The sequence below is a fragment of the Amaranthus tricolor genome, chromosome 1 (genome assembly GCF_026212465.1).
Source record: "Amaranthus tricolor cultivar Red isolate AtriRed21 chromosome 1, ASM2621246v1, whole genome shotgun sequence".
Lineage (NCBI taxonomy): Eukaryota > Viridiplantae > Streptophyta > Magnoliopsida > Caryophyllales > Amaranthaceae > Amaranthus > Amaranthus tricolor.
Window position 1 is genome coordinate 40,046,286 of NC_080047.1, and position 19,577 is coordinate 40,065,862.

The 19,577-nt window shown below is 33.4% G+C and overlaps 1 protein-coding gene across 3 annotated transcripts; it reads left to right on the top strand.

Moving 5' to 3' along the window:
• The first annotated feature begins 140 nt into the window (after positions 1-140).
• LOC130813276 (uncharacterized) lies at positions 141-17,860 on the top strand. Of its 3 annotated transcripts, none has more exons than XM_057679080.1 (15): positions 141-506; positions 1,180-1,314; positions 1,400-1,479; positions 1,626-1,709; positions 2,067-2,154; positions 2,305-2,543; positions 2,685-4,653; positions 9,725-10,035; positions 10,247-10,553; positions 10,631-10,786; positions 10,908-11,049; positions 11,202-11,278; positions 14,424-14,563; positions 15,807-15,915; positions 17,188-17,860. In XM_057679080.1, the coding sequence occupies exons 1-15, from the start codon at positions 330-332 to the stop codon at positions 17,383-17,385; spliced, it is 4,212 nt and encodes a 1,403-aa protein (XP_057535063.1). In that variant the 5' UTR covers positions 141-329; the 3' UTR covers positions 17,386-17,860. The 3 variants fall into 3 exon arrangements, with proteins under 3 accessions (XP_057535063.1, XP_057535070.1, XP_057535078.1); XM_057679087.1 differs by having other exon boundaries at positions 17,191-17,860; XM_057679095.1 differs by lacking the exon at positions 141-506 and having other exon boundaries at positions 1,637-1,709.
• The last annotated feature ends 1,717 nt before the right edge of the window (positions 17,861-19,577 follow it).

The window sequence follows — 19,577 nt, forward strand, 5'->3', positions numbered from 1 at the left end:
ATTTATTATTTTTATATTTTTAAAAGATCAAATAAGCCGGCCTAATTAAAATTATCTCTTTAAAAGACGGTATCACAAAATAATTTGTCTCAAGACAAAGAGGTCATATTCAACCCATCAAATAACTGAATAAGTGAAGTGTTTTTCCTTTTGTTTAACCTCTGCCTTGGTAAGTGGTAGAACCTAAGTAGCTCAGGCAAGGAAGAGCATGAGATAACAAATAACAAGGGATCGATCAATCAATCAATCACCAACTCCATTCTCATTTTTCTTAATAATTTAAATTAATACCTGAACCCTAAAAACCTGGAGAAATTTGCACAACAAAAATGGCGGTTACTCAGGAAGAATCATCTTCTTCATCGTCTTCTGCCGCAAATTCTCAATTGAAGACTTCTAATGGTGTTCACTACCTTGCTAAATGTGTTCTTCCTAGTTCCGTTGTTCTCCAAGTCGTTCATGGCCACATTCGATCACCTACCTCAAACGACGTCGTTTTTGGCAAGGTCTTTTTCTTCTCGTTAAATGTTCATTTCAATCTGTTTTGCATTTTTATTCATTTCATGTTATTTTTAATTGATTTTCTTATAAAAATTTTTCGCCGTTTAATCTACTTAGTACATGTTTATTGGAGTTTAGTTCAATTTTAATCACTTGATGATTTTGGACAATCCATATCGAATTGTGCTTGACTTCTGCGCTTAAGTTTAAATTGCACAATTGGAGTCTATTTCTCCTTTATCAAGTACGCTTTCAGGCCTTTTGAGTTTGCTGCAACACATACAAAAAGCATTCATTTCAAGTTTCATGTGGTAGATTTAGGGCGGATCCAAAATTAAATCAAATGATGTCGGATTAAGTTTTGTTTTTTAAAAATGTTAATAGTAAGGCTTGAACCTGAAATATTCTTGTCACACACCAGTAATTTGAAAAAACATTTATTTAGAGATATAACTTGTTAAATGCTGTCAATTGACATCATTGAATAAGGCTACATCCACCTCTGGTAGAAAATTCTAACAGACAGAGGAGTAACTCATAAGTCTTATTGTGCTTCATCAAAAGACTTTGTTTGGATCGAGGTGATTATGTTTAATGAGGAGAAATCAATTGAGCTAGAATAGGAACTTTGTATTTCATTAAAATTATGTCCTTATGGGTCGAGTGCGAATTGTGCAGGAGACATCTATTGAAATGGTAGCTATTAGTGAGGATGGTGTAGTGCAATCTATCTGCGAGCAGCCAGTATTTGGTGTGATAAAAGATATTGCTATTTTGCCCTGGAATAAAAATTTTCGTGCTCAAAATTCACAGGTTTTCCATGATCTGTATTCATGATACTGTACATTAAGGTTGTATTTCTAGTTTCAGGGGGATGTAAGATATGATTGTTTTTCAGGTGCTAGGCAAGGACCTCCTGGTTATTGTTTCTGATTCTGGAAAGCTCTCCTTTCTCACATTTTGCAATGAAATGCACAGGTTCTAATCTCATCTGAGCTTTGCAGTATGGATTCTCGATTTTATAATTATAATTTAAGATATGTCCATACTCCATAGTATTTCATTATGTTGAACCAATTACAACCTAAGTGGAGACTTATCGTTATGTTTCACTGACGGATTAGGTTCTTTCCAGTGACTCATGTTCAACTTTCTAATCCTGGCAACTCAAGACATCAAATTGGTAGAATGCTTGCCGTTGATTCCCTGTAAGTGTTTGACTTGGAGTTATTGTGATATGATTTTGCAACTTTTAAATGCTTTGCATTGATGCTACATTAAGACATGACAAGAATTTTTAGCTTCTTACTTTATCTTTCTTTATATCATTTATACAATGGATTTGACTTCAGCATTGGTGCAAACTTGTGTGTCAATTCTCTGGTTCGTTACTTTGAGATTGTGCACTAAGTTTGGATATTGTTATGGGATTCTTTCCTCCATTGGTAGTTTTGATTTTTTTTTGTTTCATATGCATCATTATGCACTACAGTCTTTTCTTCTTTCTGTACTGTTTTCTGTCTATTTCTGCTTTGATGGTGATTGTATTTTGCTACTGGTTCCAGTGGGCGTTACATTGCTGTCAGTGCATATGAAGAACGTGTGGCTCTTTTTTCTGTTTCAGCATCCAGTGACATTGATATGATTGATAAGGTATTAATATATGCTGAGTCACTCTACGGCCTATGCAAAGGACTTTTGAGCCTTGATTGGGGTGGAAGTTATTGGATCAAATTGTTATGTATATGGTTTGATACTCTGAATAATTTATGAAGCTATCTTTTTCTTTTTTGTTAATCGTAGCGAATAACTTATCCTCCTGAACCCGAGGATGATTTAGCTGACATGGAACTTCAGAAATCAGGCCAATCTGTCTTAGTTAATTCACTGCCTGCAAAGCAGATAGGCACGGACCCTGCCACATCATCTCATTATCCAGTTCCTCGTATGCATGGAACTATATGGAGCATGTGCTTCATCTCAAAGCATTTAAACCAATTTTCAAACGAAGACAATCCTGTGCTAGCTATTCTTGCCAGCAGGTAAATTGATGATCAATTATGTCAAAAAGGATATATTGTTTCTTAATTTAGACTGATTGGTGAATCTTTTATTTAATTACTAAAGGAGTAGCTAAAATAATTGTTTTTTCTTCCTTCCTCCTCGCCATGAAAAACACACAGACAGATATCATGCCTAAATGAGCTGCTTCTGTTGGAATGGGATGTCAGAGAGAATGCTGTCCGCGTTCTTTCTAGTTTTGTGGAAGATGGTCCTTTAGCCTATGCAATTACAGAAGTTCACGGATCTCAAGGGCTCGCATTGTTATTCAGGGTTGGAGATATCCTACTTTTGGATCTCAGTGATGCTTCTAACCCTTTGTGTGTGCAAAGAACAAATCTAAGCTCTTCAATATCTATTAGTGAGGAGAAGAATTGCGTCGAAGACTCTTTCAGGATGCAGGATGGTGATGATGAAGGCTTCATTGCTGCTCGTGCTCTGCTAGAGTTGCAGGACTATGGTATGGATTTTAATAAGGGTAGTGATCCTATGAGCATTGATGCTGGTCTGTGCAGTGCTAAATCTGCGGCTAAGTTTGTGTGCTCATGGAGTTGGGAACCCGCAACGGATAAAAATCCAACAATAATATTTTCTGTGGACACGGGGGAGTATTTTTCGATTGAAATTAGTTGTGGCCCTGATGGTCCCAAGATCAATATGTCTGATTGTCTTTATAATGCCCTTCCCAGTAAAGCGTTATTGTGGACCAAAAATGGCTTTTTGGCTGCAATTGTAGAGATGGGGGATGGCATGGTCCTAAGAGTGGTAGATGGAAGGCTCTATTATTCAAGTCCAATTCAATATATTGCACCAATCTTAGACATGTCAGTTATTGATTACCACGATGAAAAGCATGATCAAATGTTTGCTTGCTGTGGAGTGGCTCCTGAAGGATCACTTAGGATAATCAGAAATGGAATAAGCCTGGAAAGACTAGTAAGGACTGCTCCTATCTATCAAGGAATAACTGCTATTTGGACTGTTAAGATGAGCACAGGAGATTCTAATCATTCTTTTCTTGTGCTTTCTTTTGTTGAAGAAACCAGGGTTTTGTCTGTTGGAGTAAGCTTTGCTGATGTGACAGATTCAGTTGGTTTTCTACCTGATGTATGTACATTAGCGTGCGGTCTTGTGGTGGATGGTGTGTTAGTTCAGATTGATCAGAGCTCTGTGAGACTTTGCTTGCCTACTTCAGTTGCTCATCCCAACGGTGCTCCAATGTCTTCCGCGCCATGTACTTCATGGTCTCCTGATGACATTGGGATTAGCTTAGGTGCTGTTGGGCAAAACATGATCATTGTGGCTACTGCAAATCCTTGCTTTCTGATAATTCTTGGTGCTAGATCGTTATCTTTGTATGAATATGAAATATATGAGATGCAACATGTGAGGCTTTACAGTGAATTGTCTTGCATATCTATTCCTCATATGAATAATGTAGGAAAAGACTCGGCCACTTATCCTGTCGGTTTTGATAGTGGTAATATATTTGTGATTGGTACACACAAGCCATCAGTGGAAATTCTATCTTATGTACATGGTCAAGGGATACGAGTTCTTGCTACTGGGATGATATCACTGACAAATACATCCGGTGTATCTATCAGTGGCTGTATACCGCAGGATGTAAGGCTTGTGGTGGTTGATAGGTTATATATTCTCTCTGGATTAAGAAATGGAATGCTGTTACGTTTTGAGTGGCCTATGACATCATGGGTTTCCGACCTACCTGGTTATAGGTCATCTTTGATTTCAAAATCTGGTTTGTTAAAGACATCATCTCCAGTAACGATTAGTCCTCAATTTAGTGGTGTCAGCCCTTATGAAAAGCCAAAAGACAATGACCCTGTTCATCTCCAACTAATTGCCGTTCGACGGATTGGTATCACTCCTGTGTTTCTTGTTCCACTTTGCGAGTCATTGACTGCAGATGTTATTGCTCTCAGTGACAGGCCTTGGTTAGTCCAGGCTGCGAGGCACAGCCTCTCATATGATTCAATCTCATTTGAACCTTCAACTTATGTGACTCCAGTATGTTCAGCTGAATGTCCAAAGGGTCTTCTATTTGTAGCAGAGAACTGCTTACACCTAGTAAGTCTGTTTTCATTGAATCATTTTTTTTGTTTCTTTGATAAGTGAATTTGGAATCGTATCAGATATGCACTGGGGGGGTTACTAAAAGGGGGCTAAAGATAAAAAGCTCATGGATTCAAGCTATCATTTTTGCGGGGCGTTGGCACAATATTTTAAGGCATCTTTCTTAGTTGTGAATTGTGATTTTGGTGATGATTGATGAATGTCATAACCATTGCATCTGCAAATAATGATACATTAACCTGTTGACAACAGTTGCATATGTTGTCTTTGGAATACACAGTCATGTACTTAAACTTTCTACTTTATGTTGCATCAACAGCACTACTTTCTGTTCTTAAACTTCCTCCTAAACAAAGAAAAACTTAAAAGAATAATCTGGTTTTCTTTTAGTACATTTAGGATATTTTAATTGCACTATCTGTAGCTCAAGAAATTTCGTGTGGTTTCAGATTACTTTGTATTGTGTAATCTGTTGCCTCTTCCTTAAGTGGTTTTTCAAGTTTACCTTTGGATCCGGACCTTAAGACTTTAGCTGTTTTATTGCTATTGATTGCAATTCGTAAGTGTGCTTTGTACGTGAAGAATGATAGAATTAATTGTTGGGTTATGTTTATGATTCTGGTTTCTGCCCCTGGAATTTTAATGTCATATGATGTGATTAATTTTAATTTAATATGCTATCTGGTGGCTTTTTATCTCTTGAAACTTGATTTATACTTTAGTGTAATCTAGAGAATCTAGTATTGTTTTAGTTGGAGCAAGTATTACTTTCCTAAGATAAGGTCCTAGCTTCAATTCTCACATAGCCCTCCCTTTCTCTTAGCCTACCATATAATAAAAAAAGTTAGTGTAATCTTTGTTCGGTTTTCAGTAATTGTGTTCCAGTGCTAAAAGTATGGTAGATTGAATTTTTTAGGTTAAATCAACACATAATAGAAGACTAGGAGTACATAATTTTCCATATACCGTATCTTTGAGAATTGTACGTTTTTTTTCTAAATTACTTTTTGAAGAACGTTTGTATATATAAATATAGGATTTGAAATCATGTGAAAACCAATCAAAGTGGTGAAAACTGAAAACAGGTGTACATTAAAGCTTAAATGGTGTACATATTCGGGTGAAAGTCTTGTAAATAATTGGATATTTGTTAAAAGGTGTACATACATGCTTAAAAAGTGTACATAATCGGATGATATTTATGTACGTAACTTAAACCTTTTCCTTTATAAAAATATGTACAACCTATTAGACAGATTGTACATCTTTTGCCACAATATGTATATCTCAGAATGGTTTTCAGTTTTCACCCACTTAAGTTGTATATGTATATATATATATATATATATATATATATATATATATATATATATGTATATATATATATATATATATATATACATACATACATATATACATATATATATACATACATACATACATACATATATATATACATACATACATACATATATATATATACATACATACATATATATATATATATATACATACATACATACATATATATATATATATACATACATACATATATATATATATATATACATATATATATATATATATATATATATATATATATATATATATATATATATATACATACATATATACATATACATATATATATATATATATATATATATATATATATATATATATATATATATATATATACATACATATATATGTATATATATATATATATATATATATGTATATGTATATGTATATATATATATATATATATATATATGTATATTTATATGTATATATATATATATATATATATATATATATATATATATATATATATATATGGGGTCAAGTTTCAGTGAGAACCAAGCTTATATGAGAACCGTGAGAATCAATCTGTCTGATTAAAATGTGTTACTTTTTCACAGAAAATGTGTTACTTTTGGACAAAAAAATGTTACTTTTTTTTAAAAAAAAAATATGGTACTTTGTAGCAAAAAAGTGTTACTTTTAGACAAAAAAATATAAATACAAAGTAACGCGTTTTTTGCAAAAAGTAACACCTTTTTATCTTAAAAGTAACACCTTACTGTGAGTTTTTTTTTCAGAATTTTTTTCTTAAAGTAACACTTTTTTGCCTATAAGTATCATCTTTTTTTTTTCAAAAAAAAAGTAATACTTTTTTGCCTGAAAGTAATACTTTTTTGTCAGGAAGATTGGTTCTCACGGTTCTCATATAAGGATGGTTTTCACTTGAACTTCTTCCTATATATATATATATATATATATATGATTTACTATTAAAAAATTTATGGAACTTAAAATGTTAAAAGTAGTATACATGAAATAATGTTGCAACTAAACCTTATTGTGAAGTACTATACGTATAATAAAAGCAGAATTTCTATAACTCCTACGTTTGAAGTATTTGAGGTAGTTAAACTAGTAAAGGTATTTGACATTTAAGATAGTAGTAGATACTCCTAATACTGTCAAAAAATTCTTCCACCTACCCTACGTTACAAGTGCATGGAACTTTTGAAACTGACAAACCATATTAATTATTAATAACGAATAAAGTATAGTCCCGTTAATTCAAAACTTACAACGCATGGTTATTCTTTCATCCCTTTTTCAAGACTCTGTCATACTTTTACGCACATTAAAAACTCTGTCATACATTGTTTTGGTAGATGAGATAGAGAGGAGGTAAATGCTAAATTAGAACGATGGAGACATGAGTTAGTCACAACTCACGTGGTTTCAAATTAAGTTGGAGCAAGATAGAGTACATGGAGTATAATTTTAGCATAAATGAGATAACGAGAGACACTAGAAAGCTAAAAGAGAAAGGAATTGCTTCAAATACCTTGGGTTCATATTTTGGAGAAATGGGGACATCCAACAAGTTGTAACCCATTGAATTAAGTATAGGTGATAGAAATGGGAGTGGCTACTGGAATATTGTGTGATCAACTGAAATATTATGTGATCAAGGTGTGCCCTTAAAGTTATAAACAAGTTTTATCGAACGACTATTTGACCAATGCTATTATTTAGATCAAAATGTTGGCATTTTAGAAAGGATTATAGTAGAAAGATGGGAGTAGTGGAAAGGTGAATGCTTCGATGGATGAGCATTGAGTGGACATACTTTGAGGGATAAAATTCGTAACGAAGATATAAGAAAGGGTTTAAGAGTTACAAATATTGGGTAAAAGATGAAAAATAATCGTTTAAGATGGTTTGGGCATGTGCAAAGATGAATTATTAGCAAACCGATAAAGATAGAACGTTGGAGCTCGGAAACTTTAAATAGAGGGCGAGAAACATCGAAGATGAGTTGAGTTGGAGGACATGAGTGGAAAAAGATATTAATGACCTTAACTTACAAAATGAGATGGTAGAAAATCACAATGAATGGGAAAGAGTAAACTATGTGGAAGACCATTGAAACTAATATATTGGTTCATGTAGTCGACTCTAATCGTTTGGGATTAAGGCTCTGGCTGCTTGTTGCATATTCAACTAGAGCTTGTTTTTTTCATTTTTTTATTAGCATATTAACCTTGAATCCAAATTTTTTGAATTAACCTAGATTCCAAAATTTTTGAATTAATCCATTTTCAAAATTTAACCAATGGAATAGTGAGAAATGAAGAACCTTAAAGACATTACAATACATACTTTAGGTAGAAAAACAGTTAGATTTGAATAAAGACTCAAAGAACTGCCAAAAGGAGGAGTGAGAAGATGACTATAAATAATCCTAAAACTTCGAGAGGTTGGTAATTGAGGATATTGTGATATTTATTAATCACACCATGTCATTTAACCCATAGCGATTTGTGATTTTCCATGAATTGAGAAAAATGCGCAATTATCCCTAATTTTCAGGAGAAAATTGAAAGGAGAGGATTGCTCAGCACCTGCCCTACATCACTATGAATTCCTACTGTCATAGCTTCCGTTGCTCAAAATCTAATGTATTGCAGTGCATGTCATATATTTGCCTTTGCATTGCCTTCCCAATCTGCATCCGTCATCTTTTGTCCCTTCGTTATCATACTCCTGGACTGGAAAGGTATCAAAAGGGGTAAATAACTCGTTGTATAATGACCTGGAGAGTAGATCTTAACACTTGGTGGTTAAGTGATTAAGTTATTTTGGGTTTAATTTGGACATCAATACTCAAGTCCAATGCTTTTGAGAGAGAGGAGGAAGGATGTGCTTCAACTGAATGAGATGATCTAGTCTAAATTCATAGCAATCTGCTTTGTTCTGGTCTATAATGGTGGTGCCTGAGTATTTTTGGTCTTGTCTTGTAATTAATGATTATATCAGAAGTTCAACAATACTTGTATATCTAAGGAAAAATCTAGCATTCATGTTAGATTATCCCGAATGTGTTACAGTGTTGGTTCTAATTATCAAATATTTATAGCTTCTAATGATGTGAAAATATCCAATCGTATTTAAATAAGTATTTTGAAAATATCTTGTTTAATTTGTTGTGATCTGACTTGTTCATGAATGATAAATTCTTGCAATAAAGTTAAGAAACCACTGCCAAAAAGGCTGAGTATCTGCGTCAGTGGTGACTAGCACTGTAGTGAGTTTGATGACATATTTTAACCTTAGAGGCCATAGAGTTCTGATGGTGGTTATGCTTGTGGAGAGGGTTAAAGAGGAGGGACTGGTGTTGTTGAGGGTGAGGTGGGGATTAGGATGGGGTAATTACTTTGTTGGTTAGCAAATACTTGAAATGGCTAGTTACGTCAGTGACATAATTAACATAGCTCTGCACTGTCAATAAAATTTTTTGCCTTCTTCTTTTTTGTGTTTTTAGTTTGGGGAAGGGAAGCCGATAGTCATACTTTATGCAAAATAACTTTACTTTTTTATGATCCATAGAAAATATCTTTGCTGTGGTTGTCTTTCTTATTTAGATAGTGTTTTGACTGTGTTAGTCCAGCTTTTATCGTTTCCTTTTTTTTGGCGTTGATTGTGTTTGTTACTAGAAGATGCTTTTTCTTGGTGATACCTATGAATTTTTTTGATGCTGTAGGTGGAGATGGTGCACAGTAAGAGGCTTAATGTTCAAAAGTTTCATCTTGGTGGAACTCCACGAAAGGTTCTTTATCATAGTGATAGCAGGTTACTGTTGGTTTTGAGGACTGATCTGGATAAAGATTTATTTTCGTCTGATATATGTTGTGTGGACCCCCTCAGTGGTTCGGTGGTGTCTTCATTTCATTTTGACCTGGGGGAAACTGGAAAATGCATGGAGTTTGTGCGGGTTGGGAATGAACAGATATTGTTGGTTGGAACCAGCTTGTCTGTAGGGCCAGCTATAATGCCTAATGGAGAAGCTGAAAGGTTTAGTCATGTCTTTGATTCCTTTTTTATTTTGATATGATTTTTTAATCCTTTATTCACTTAAATCAACTTTATCATTGAACTTGGATCTAATTTTAAATGTTTTCCTTATATTGTTGTAAATTGTTCTTCTGCATTATACAATTCCAGATGCTTTTAGTTTTTTTTTTTTCTTGATTGTCTGCTTGCTAACTGAATATTATTTTGACAGTACAAAAGGCCGTTTAATTATGCTCCGCCTTGACTTGCATAATTCAGATAGTGGGTCAATGACAACGTGCTTGAAAGCGAGTTCATCTATGCAGCGATTTTCATCTTTTTGTGAAGCTACTGGGTGCAGTGCTGAAAGAATGTCTGATTGTAGCAGCAACCCGGATGATAATAGTTGTGATGATATAAAGCTTGATGATTCTGAAGCTTGGCAGTTGCAATTTCTTCATGCATTAACTTGGCCTGGAGTAGTGCTTGCAATTTGTCCGTACCTTGATAATTACTTCTTGGCATCTTCTGGCAATGCTGTGAGTTGCTATCCTTTTGTCTTGACGGTTACAAGATGATTGTTATTGTATGTCATTAAGCATCCTTCTGTTTTCAGTTCTATGTATGCGGCTTTCAAAATGATAATCCTAAGAGAATAAAAAGGCATGCTGTTGAAAGAACGCGGTTTATGATTGTCTCATTGACAACTTACTTTACTAGAATTGCTGTTGGTGATTGCCGTGATGGCGTGCTTTTCTATTCCTATCATGAGGTAATTGCTTCTGGTTTCATCTAGTAAAATTCACTTACTATGTTCACGTTTAGCAAAGCGTTTATTAAAAACTGCTTCACGGAGCAATTGTGCTGAATGTCTGATGATTGTGCTGCAAAAGGATGTAAAAAAGCTGGAGCAGATCTATTGTGATCCTAGTCAGCGATTAGTTGCTGATTGCCTGCTTACAAATCTTGACACAGTCTTTGTTTCTGATCGTAAAGGAAATATTGCAGTACTGACATCCTCAACCCATTTGGAAGGTTAGTCACACTTTTCTAGTCATTATTCTAGATGTTTGGAAATTTTCATTTTTATATCTTGAGTAGCTGCTTTTTTATCTTCTAGGATGTATCTTGTTTTAGCATATCATATTTTTTGAATTGTTAATTTTGTGCTTCCTTTAATGTCCCAGATAATCCAAGTCCCGAGTGCAACCTTACAGTGTGTTGCTCATATTTTATAGGCGAAATTGCAATGAGCATCAGGAAGGTTAGTCCAAGGCTATTGATATTTTTTAACTGTCTTTTCTGGAAGGAGAACTAATATTCTTTACTTGTTATCTGTTATGTGTTGCCTCACTCTTGAGGCTTCTTTTTTCTTCTGAAATTGCACTAAGGATCTTCAAGAATTGTCTAGTAGATTTCATTTAAATATGTTATTACTTATTATGCCAACAAAATATTTTTGTTTCAAACAAAAACTTGGTAGGCCTTGGAAAATTAGTCACATGTTCTCTGTGCATTGATATCTCTATCTAGCCTCAAAAAATCACATTCGAAATGCTAGATCAAAAACTAATACATCCATAGGTGAATGTACATATGTATTTTTAACTTGACCCTTCTTACTATATCTCAACATATGATATAAGGAATAAGGATTGATTAAGTATCACAAAATCAAGTAAACACCAATGGTTGAAGTAGTAGAAATGAAACTTAAGATTCATGGCTCACATCTTCATGCTAGCTACAAATTGTATACCTTGTAATGATTTTTGTAAACCAACAATTTTACAATTAACATACTTCATGTCTTCTAAAACACTTGTGCATTCTTTATTGGCTTTTTCACAACCCTCTAACTTTTCATTTCCCAAATTATTGATTTTTTTCATCTAATAACAATTTAGAATTATAATTTGATTTGTATAATCATTTTGCTAGTATATCGGTCATTAGACCATAATTTTCTATTTATATTGGATTGACTATTTTTCGCCCTCTAAAATTATTTCCCTTGAAATGCATCACTTGGGATTTGTGAAGCTAGCTTCACAATTCTTCATGGAAAATGCATAGCCTTTTATCTTTAGACAATGCCAAAGTCTTAAAACCAAATATGGAGTCATCAACATGAACCAAACAAATCAATGTGAGAGATCGTCAGGGACAAAGATTATACTTTATTTGACCCTATAACAACAATGCCAAAGCCTTAATCCCAAAAGATTGGGGTTGACTACATGAACCAATACATTAGTTCCAATGGTCATCCACTTGAATTCTACTTATCCATTCATTTTTATAACATCTCAACCTCGTAAGTCTGAATTCTTTACATGATTACATCTTTTTTTACTCCTAGCATCTAATTCATCTTTGATCTGGCTTGCCATTTTTTAAGTACCATGAGTTCCAACTTTCCATCCTCCTTATTGGTTCATAAATACCACGTCTTTATAGATGTCAAACCATCTTAAACGATTCTCTTTCATCTTTTTCTCAAAAGTCGTGACTTTTAACCCTTTTTGTATATCTTTGTTTCCAATTCTATCTCTCAAGGCATGCCCGCACATCCATCGAAGCATTCACCTTTCTGCTACTCCTATCTTTCTATTTTGATCAGTTCCAACATTCTAATCCATATTGTACCGCTAGTCTAATAGTCGTGTGGTAAAACATGCCCATTAGTTTTATAGTTTATGGAAAAATCACATAATATTCCTATTGCCGCTCTTCATTTTTGCCACCCACGCTTAATTATATGGGTCACCTCTTGTTGGATATCACAATTACTCTGAAATATGGAACTAAGATATTTGAAACATTCAATTAGATTGACTTTTTTCTTTTCCAATTATACAGTGTCTTTAGTCAAAACCTCCATGGATGCTTTTGTAGCCACTACAACTTACCCCATTGTGCCTATTCAAATTCTAAACTATATACAACTTCTCGACCGAGGGTAAGTTTTTGCATCGTTTCCTTCCAAGATTTCCTTTTAATTGATTCTTGATTCCCACTTGTGCCTATTATTCTTCCGGCACACACCTTTACTACATTTTTATTGTTCGTTTATCCATAATAACACCAATTTCATTTTGCTGTCTATCTAGTCTGAACAACACAATTTTAATTTTGGTCTTCTTCTATCGTTTTGGCTCTATATCTTTCCCATTTTATATCTTGTAAGCATAAAATATTAATCTTCCTCATTTTCATTATGTTCACCAACTTTAAATATCTACCCGTTAAGCTAGGAACGTTCCAAGATCTCAATCTTAACTTAATACCCATGGTATTTCTCAATCTACTATGTTCGAAAGGTTTTATTCCCTTGCTCATTTTACACCACACGGGGCAATGTGCCGCATTATTTCTAGGCTACAACCTATTAACTTTGCATACTTTCCATTGCACTAAGATAATGTAGTGCTTCACGGAGTAGGGGACGCCCCCACAAGAATGGATTTTTGGTTCATGGTCATTGGGTGTGACTAGATTTTACTTTATTAGACCATGTGTAAAAGTAATATACAATAATGTTCAAGTCATATTTAGCCTACACTTTTCCCTTCTAAAGTTCCAACCTTCTACTTTTCTAATTGTTTGGTCTGCTTTGCACATGACGAAACAACCATAAACTGTTTTCTCTCATTTTGTCTTCATATCTACCACTCCAATACTCCTTTTAATGTCTTCATATCCATAAAGGTTTATCCTCCATCCATCTTAACATGCACTTCTTAGCTAAACTATCTTCCTGGATTTAGATTCCTTTCACTACTAGAAAAGTCCCAAACTTCAAGTTATGAGGACCGTTTATTTTTCTATGTGGAATCCAAGAAGCACACGAAACCTATGCTTGCACTTGTCCGAGTTGGTTTGAGGTTGCTGCTACTTAATATGTGTTGAGGCTAGACAATTTGCGACTCTGGTGCACTTTGCGTGGTACCTTACCTTGCATTGTGACTAGTGTTGCTGCGTTGATTGTAACCTAGATCAGAATTCTCCTTCTAGATGAAGCAGAATTCACTTACTAGACTTTGTTAAGTTAACTTTATGAAAGGTTCTTCTCAAAAATCAATGATCAAACACAAAATAACAAAGCTTTTAAAAATTATTTATAGAATTTTAAAAGAAAAAAAACTAACGTATTAAGAAATTAAGTCAAAAATGTGGCTCTTGTTTGATTTATTTTGAACCCTACCTAATTCAAGAATTGGCTGGATTAAACAACCTATCTAAATTCTTTCCTCTATGGATTTTTCACATGTACACACTTGTGCTTTTGATTGTTGTTTCGTGGTTGAGTTTAGCAGCATTCTTTCATGTTATCAGTATATATTCTGGTTGGTTGCTCATTGTTAGAACAGTAAGTACATTCTTGAGAGGCATATGTCTCTATGTAGGGATCATTCTCTTATAAACTGACTGCTGAGGATGGATTTGAAGGCTGTGATAGTGGCAATAATGTTGTTGATATGTCACGCAATGGTATTATGACTGGGACTCTACTTGGAAGCATTGTTATTTTTATTCCTATCTCCAGGTATCATTCTTTTGAGTCTAGAGCTTTGATTTATTTTTTCCTCCCTTTTCCCAATCTAAAGAAAGATTTTCATTAATAACAAACAACCCTCAATATAAATAATATGCGCAAATATGAGCATATCTCGACACAAATTTCAAAATCTATTCTAAAATTGGTGTTGCTATTATTAAACTCTCATACATGGCACGATGATTATCATTTATGACAAAACATTTTTTCCAGTAGAGATTCACTCAATGGGTCATTGCTAAAATTGGAGTAAAAATAACTGATCTTCTAGATCTTCAACCCTGTAGAATAATGGACACAACTCGGCTCTTAAAAGGAGGAATTAAAGCCCTTAGAGTAGGAGAATTATTGTTGCAGACAATAGGTAAAACCTATCGACTATGAAAATAACAAAACTTGGGGCATGTTGCCAATAAAAATAATGGCAACCGCTACAAATACGACCTATAAATCCTTGGGTCTGGGAAAAGGAATAAAAGGGAGTTCCATTATTATTCTATAACTCCTAAGTCCTATGAGCTGCGCTGTTTACTCTCTTTTCTCCTTTATTTAGTTTTTTATTTGCTTTTTGGAGATTTGGGCTTTTAGGCAGATGCCTTTGGCTATTTGGATTGTAGAGTTTATATTTCTGTATGTTGATTGCTCCCTGATTAATTGATCTTTCTTCTTTTTGAGCCTTATAAGATGTAAACTTCTAATGCATTGGACCTCAGACCTTAAATACCTACATGCAATCTTTTGTTGCTTGAGTAGCAACTTGCTCACAAATGATGTTTATATCATGCCCATCAGCTCATGGGTGGTTCAGAAAGCTTCATTTTTCAGACTGTCCATATATGTAAATAAATATGTGCTTTATTTTTTCAATTCTAGAGTAAGAGCTTCTAAGCTGTCGTGTGTTCAGAAATTGACTTTGACTAGCCTTTTCAAAAATGAATTAAAATGCTAATTGAGAGTTGAGACGTGATTTTGAGGATGTGAGAAGAAAATTAGACCTATTTGTATCTCCAGTCTCCACTATAGCCTTCTGATTTTTTGTCCATGGTCATTACTCATTTAGCACTGCGTATATAGCTGTTTCTGTACCATATAAATGCAGTTATTGAAGTTATTTAGGGTTAGTTTTAGAGGATCAATTTCATTGTATTGTTGAATGTTGTCCTTTCGGTGTTCTTTGCAGTTCAAAAAGTTGAAGCTATTGAATTTTTATGCTCTTTTAATACTGCTGCAGGGAGGATTATGAGCTGTTGAAACCTGTACAAGCTAAACTTGCAGTTCATCCACTGACTGCTCCTATTCTTGGAAACAATCATAGTGATTTTCGTAGTCGTGAAAATCAGGTAATAAAGTTACGGATACTGGAAACTTTGGGTCATTTGTGTTGGATTTGCTTTTATTTTTTTCAATGCCTTGACGTATTGCAGTGTTACGCACACTTTGGTTCTCAAGCTCAAATCGTTTTGGATTTGTCTTGCTCCTTAAGTATTACTCTTTGGTCCCACGGGATTTGCTCTACTTTCCTTTTTAGTCCATTCCATGGATTTTGCTCTATTTCTATTTTTGGTCATAATGCATACTCTTTCTTTGATTCTCATCCACACATTTAAATTATCTTTTCATTTCATTCACACATATCTCTGGCTTCCCAATTAAGTATGCATTTTTACCTCTTTCTCCATTTCTTTGATTTGCACAAGAATTGTATTGTACCTGGGGCAAACCCCATGGAGCAAAGGTTGTATATGATAAGTGATAACTACCTTATATGACAACATGAGAGCTAAACAGGCCTTTATTTTTCCTCTTCAGAGTATTCCTTTTATATATACATATAGGAAGAAGTTCACATGAGAACCTTCCTTATATGAGAACCGTGGAAACCAATCCACCTAACAAAAACGTGTTATTTTTTTTATTAAAAAGGTATTACTTTTAGGCAAAAAACTATTACTTTTTTTAGAAGTTTAGGGAAAAAATATTTTTCAACATAAAAACAAACTGAACAAAACTGACAAAAAAATGTTGCTTTTTACATAAAAGATGTTATTTTTCGGAAAAAAAACATGTTACATTTTAGAGATTAATAAACAATAAAAAATTGATAAATTAAAAAAAATTTACATAAAAAGGTGTTACTTAATACAAACAATTATTACTTTTAGACAAAAACATGTTACTTAATATTGCTTTTTTTGAAAAAAATAATTTTTTTTTTGATAATAACACTTTTTTGCCGAAAAGTACCACCTTTTTTTAATCAAAAAAGTAACACTTTAAAACAAGTGTAAATGCATAGCGTTGTTCACTTGTCTGGCTTTCTAATGATATTTGACCACTGATATTCGAAAGAAAATGATAATGAATCTTGCAAGATATTACCTCAAATTACAAAACGGAGATTTTCGTAAATGAATGTGGCGACCTTTTCATGTTGTGAATTATTGTATATCTTCCAGTCTTTATCTGAGCTCTTGCATAGAGGTAAAGTGAAATATAAGGTTTGATCATGAATCAAATGAAATCTCATTGATAAGCAAATTTAAAGGGTCTCACTCATACCGTCTTTCCCTTTAACTTGTAACTAACTCGGTTTCATTTTTCTTCTTCTCCAGCAGGCTGTGGTGCCTACAATTCTCGATGGAGATATGTTGGCCCAGTTTTTGGAGCTTACAAGCATCCAACAAGAAGCAGTGTTAGGATTACCTTGTGCTACAACTGAAATGTCATCAACTTCTAGGTCACACCATTCGACCGTTTCAGTCAGCCAGGTGGTGCAACTCCTTGAACGTATTCACTACATACTGAATTGAACAAATTCTGAGGGCTGGTTGGAGCATCTGCCTGCTGCATTGGTCGGGCTTCTTATTCTATTTGTGTATGTCATGGAGTGCAGATCAATTCAAGGCCATTGTGTTTGTGGCATATATCATTGGGCGTAGTTTTGTTGCCATCTTTCCGGGGTTGTTATAAAAGTGACATTAGGAGACCCGAGCTCTGGTTCAATGTTTGATACGCAGAATCCATGATCAGCAAAGGGTTTTTGGGCAGGCTTTTGATGGAGTACCAAATTTACCCACACGGTGTATCATATCATGCTGAAATCCATGTACAGAATCAACGTATAAAGATAAGAATCTTTCCTGCTTCTGATTCATATATTGGTTTCATTTCCTTTATTTTCACTAATTATGTCTTTTGATGTTTCTTGCATGAATTTCTACTTCTATGAATAAAACACCCCGATGCAAACATCAAAAGTTATTGAGTACATATAATTAGTTAGACTTACGCGTGATTCTCACAAGACTAGCTCATTGAAATATACTATCCTCTAATTTTTTTTATTTACTTTACCACGCCCAAAAAAGGCTTCCATGTTAATTTTGAAAAATAAACATGCAGTGGAGGCACGAAAAATAAACAAAGTACACTCTTAGGCCTTAGCTACTGTATTATCATCATATTCAATATATTCCGCTTACAGGAACTATTGTCAAAATGGGGAGAGAAAAAAGACGGCAACTCATACCCATGAAGAAGAGTGCGGTCAAAGAGTCTCTCGGCTCAAGAAAAAACTTCAGAGAGAGTGTAGCTACCCGAATGCCTGCAACTACACACGTTAACCATTAATAATAATCTAAGAAAGGATAATAAAAAAAATAAATAGATACATATGAGAAAAATAAAAATAAAAATAAAAAGTAAAAACAAGAAGGTAGACTACATCTAATAAAAAGTTTTATCAATGAAACACGAATAAGCTAAAAATCACGCATCCATCCTCCACATATCTTCACTCCATGATATGTCCCCAGTTATTTTGATGTATTACTTGAGCCAGAATGCTTTTCTATGGCCGCATTCTCTTTTGCAAATATGAATTCCGTTTTTTTTTCTCTCCAAACCTTGCTCATAGTTTCTATGAGTGGGATACACTGGGTATGATGATGATGAGCAAGAATGCCATTTTCGATTAAAACCCACTCAAGCACTTTCTTCAACCCTTTGTCGTAATCTTTAGAATTCAAAAAGTTAATTGCATAATTTTTAGATATATTATTTTTATAGAAAAAAATTGAAGAATAATAACTAATTGTCGGAAAATGATAACTGAATATGTAAATAAGATAAACATCAAAAATAATATGATGAAAAACGAGTATTGAGTAATGTAGATTACATTAAACAATAATAAGTCACTTGAAAAAGTGAGGATTTGAATTTCTACTATATCCTTTAAATTCAAGTGGAATATTTCGCATCAGATATAAAAAGGTTTTAATTATATCTACATTATCATTTCTAGTTTAAAGGATTTTTATATAAAGAGACATGTTAAAATATATAACATATTCTGAAGCCTCACTATAAAAAATTACTTTAAATTTGTTATTATTTTTACCAATAGTCACATCTTCTCAATTACTCCTAGTTGCTTATTACTATCAAGTATTACCTTTATTTCTTTTTTTTTTTATCTAAATTTACTCTTTTCCTACTTTTTTCTTAACAAATCTCCTTATTGGCTTAAACGATTAATTTAAATACCTAACTTATTTATCAATATTTTTAAAAGGTCATACTAATTAATAATTTCAACCTATAACTCTATTTAACAGTTATTTATTCTCTGCACAATATTTTGAATCCACTATTTGTGTTTTATATAACATTTTTTTTAAATAGATTTATGCATTAATTTTTATAAACTTTATATTTAGCTTATTTTAGTCTAACCAATTCAACCTTTAGTGTTTTTTACCCATATTAATTTAGAAATTTGAAAATAAAATAACAATGAAGAATATTCTTTAATAGCATAAAGTTGTTTTCCTAATATTCTAAGTATCCTAGACATTATTGGCAAATTAGTGTTTTTGGAATACTATTGGCTTCCTTAACCTAACTACATCATCTTGGGTAGTAATCTAGGAAATAAATCAACATTTTTATTAGGTTTTAATGAGTAAGTTTTCCTTTTTCCCAAACTTTTGTACAAAAC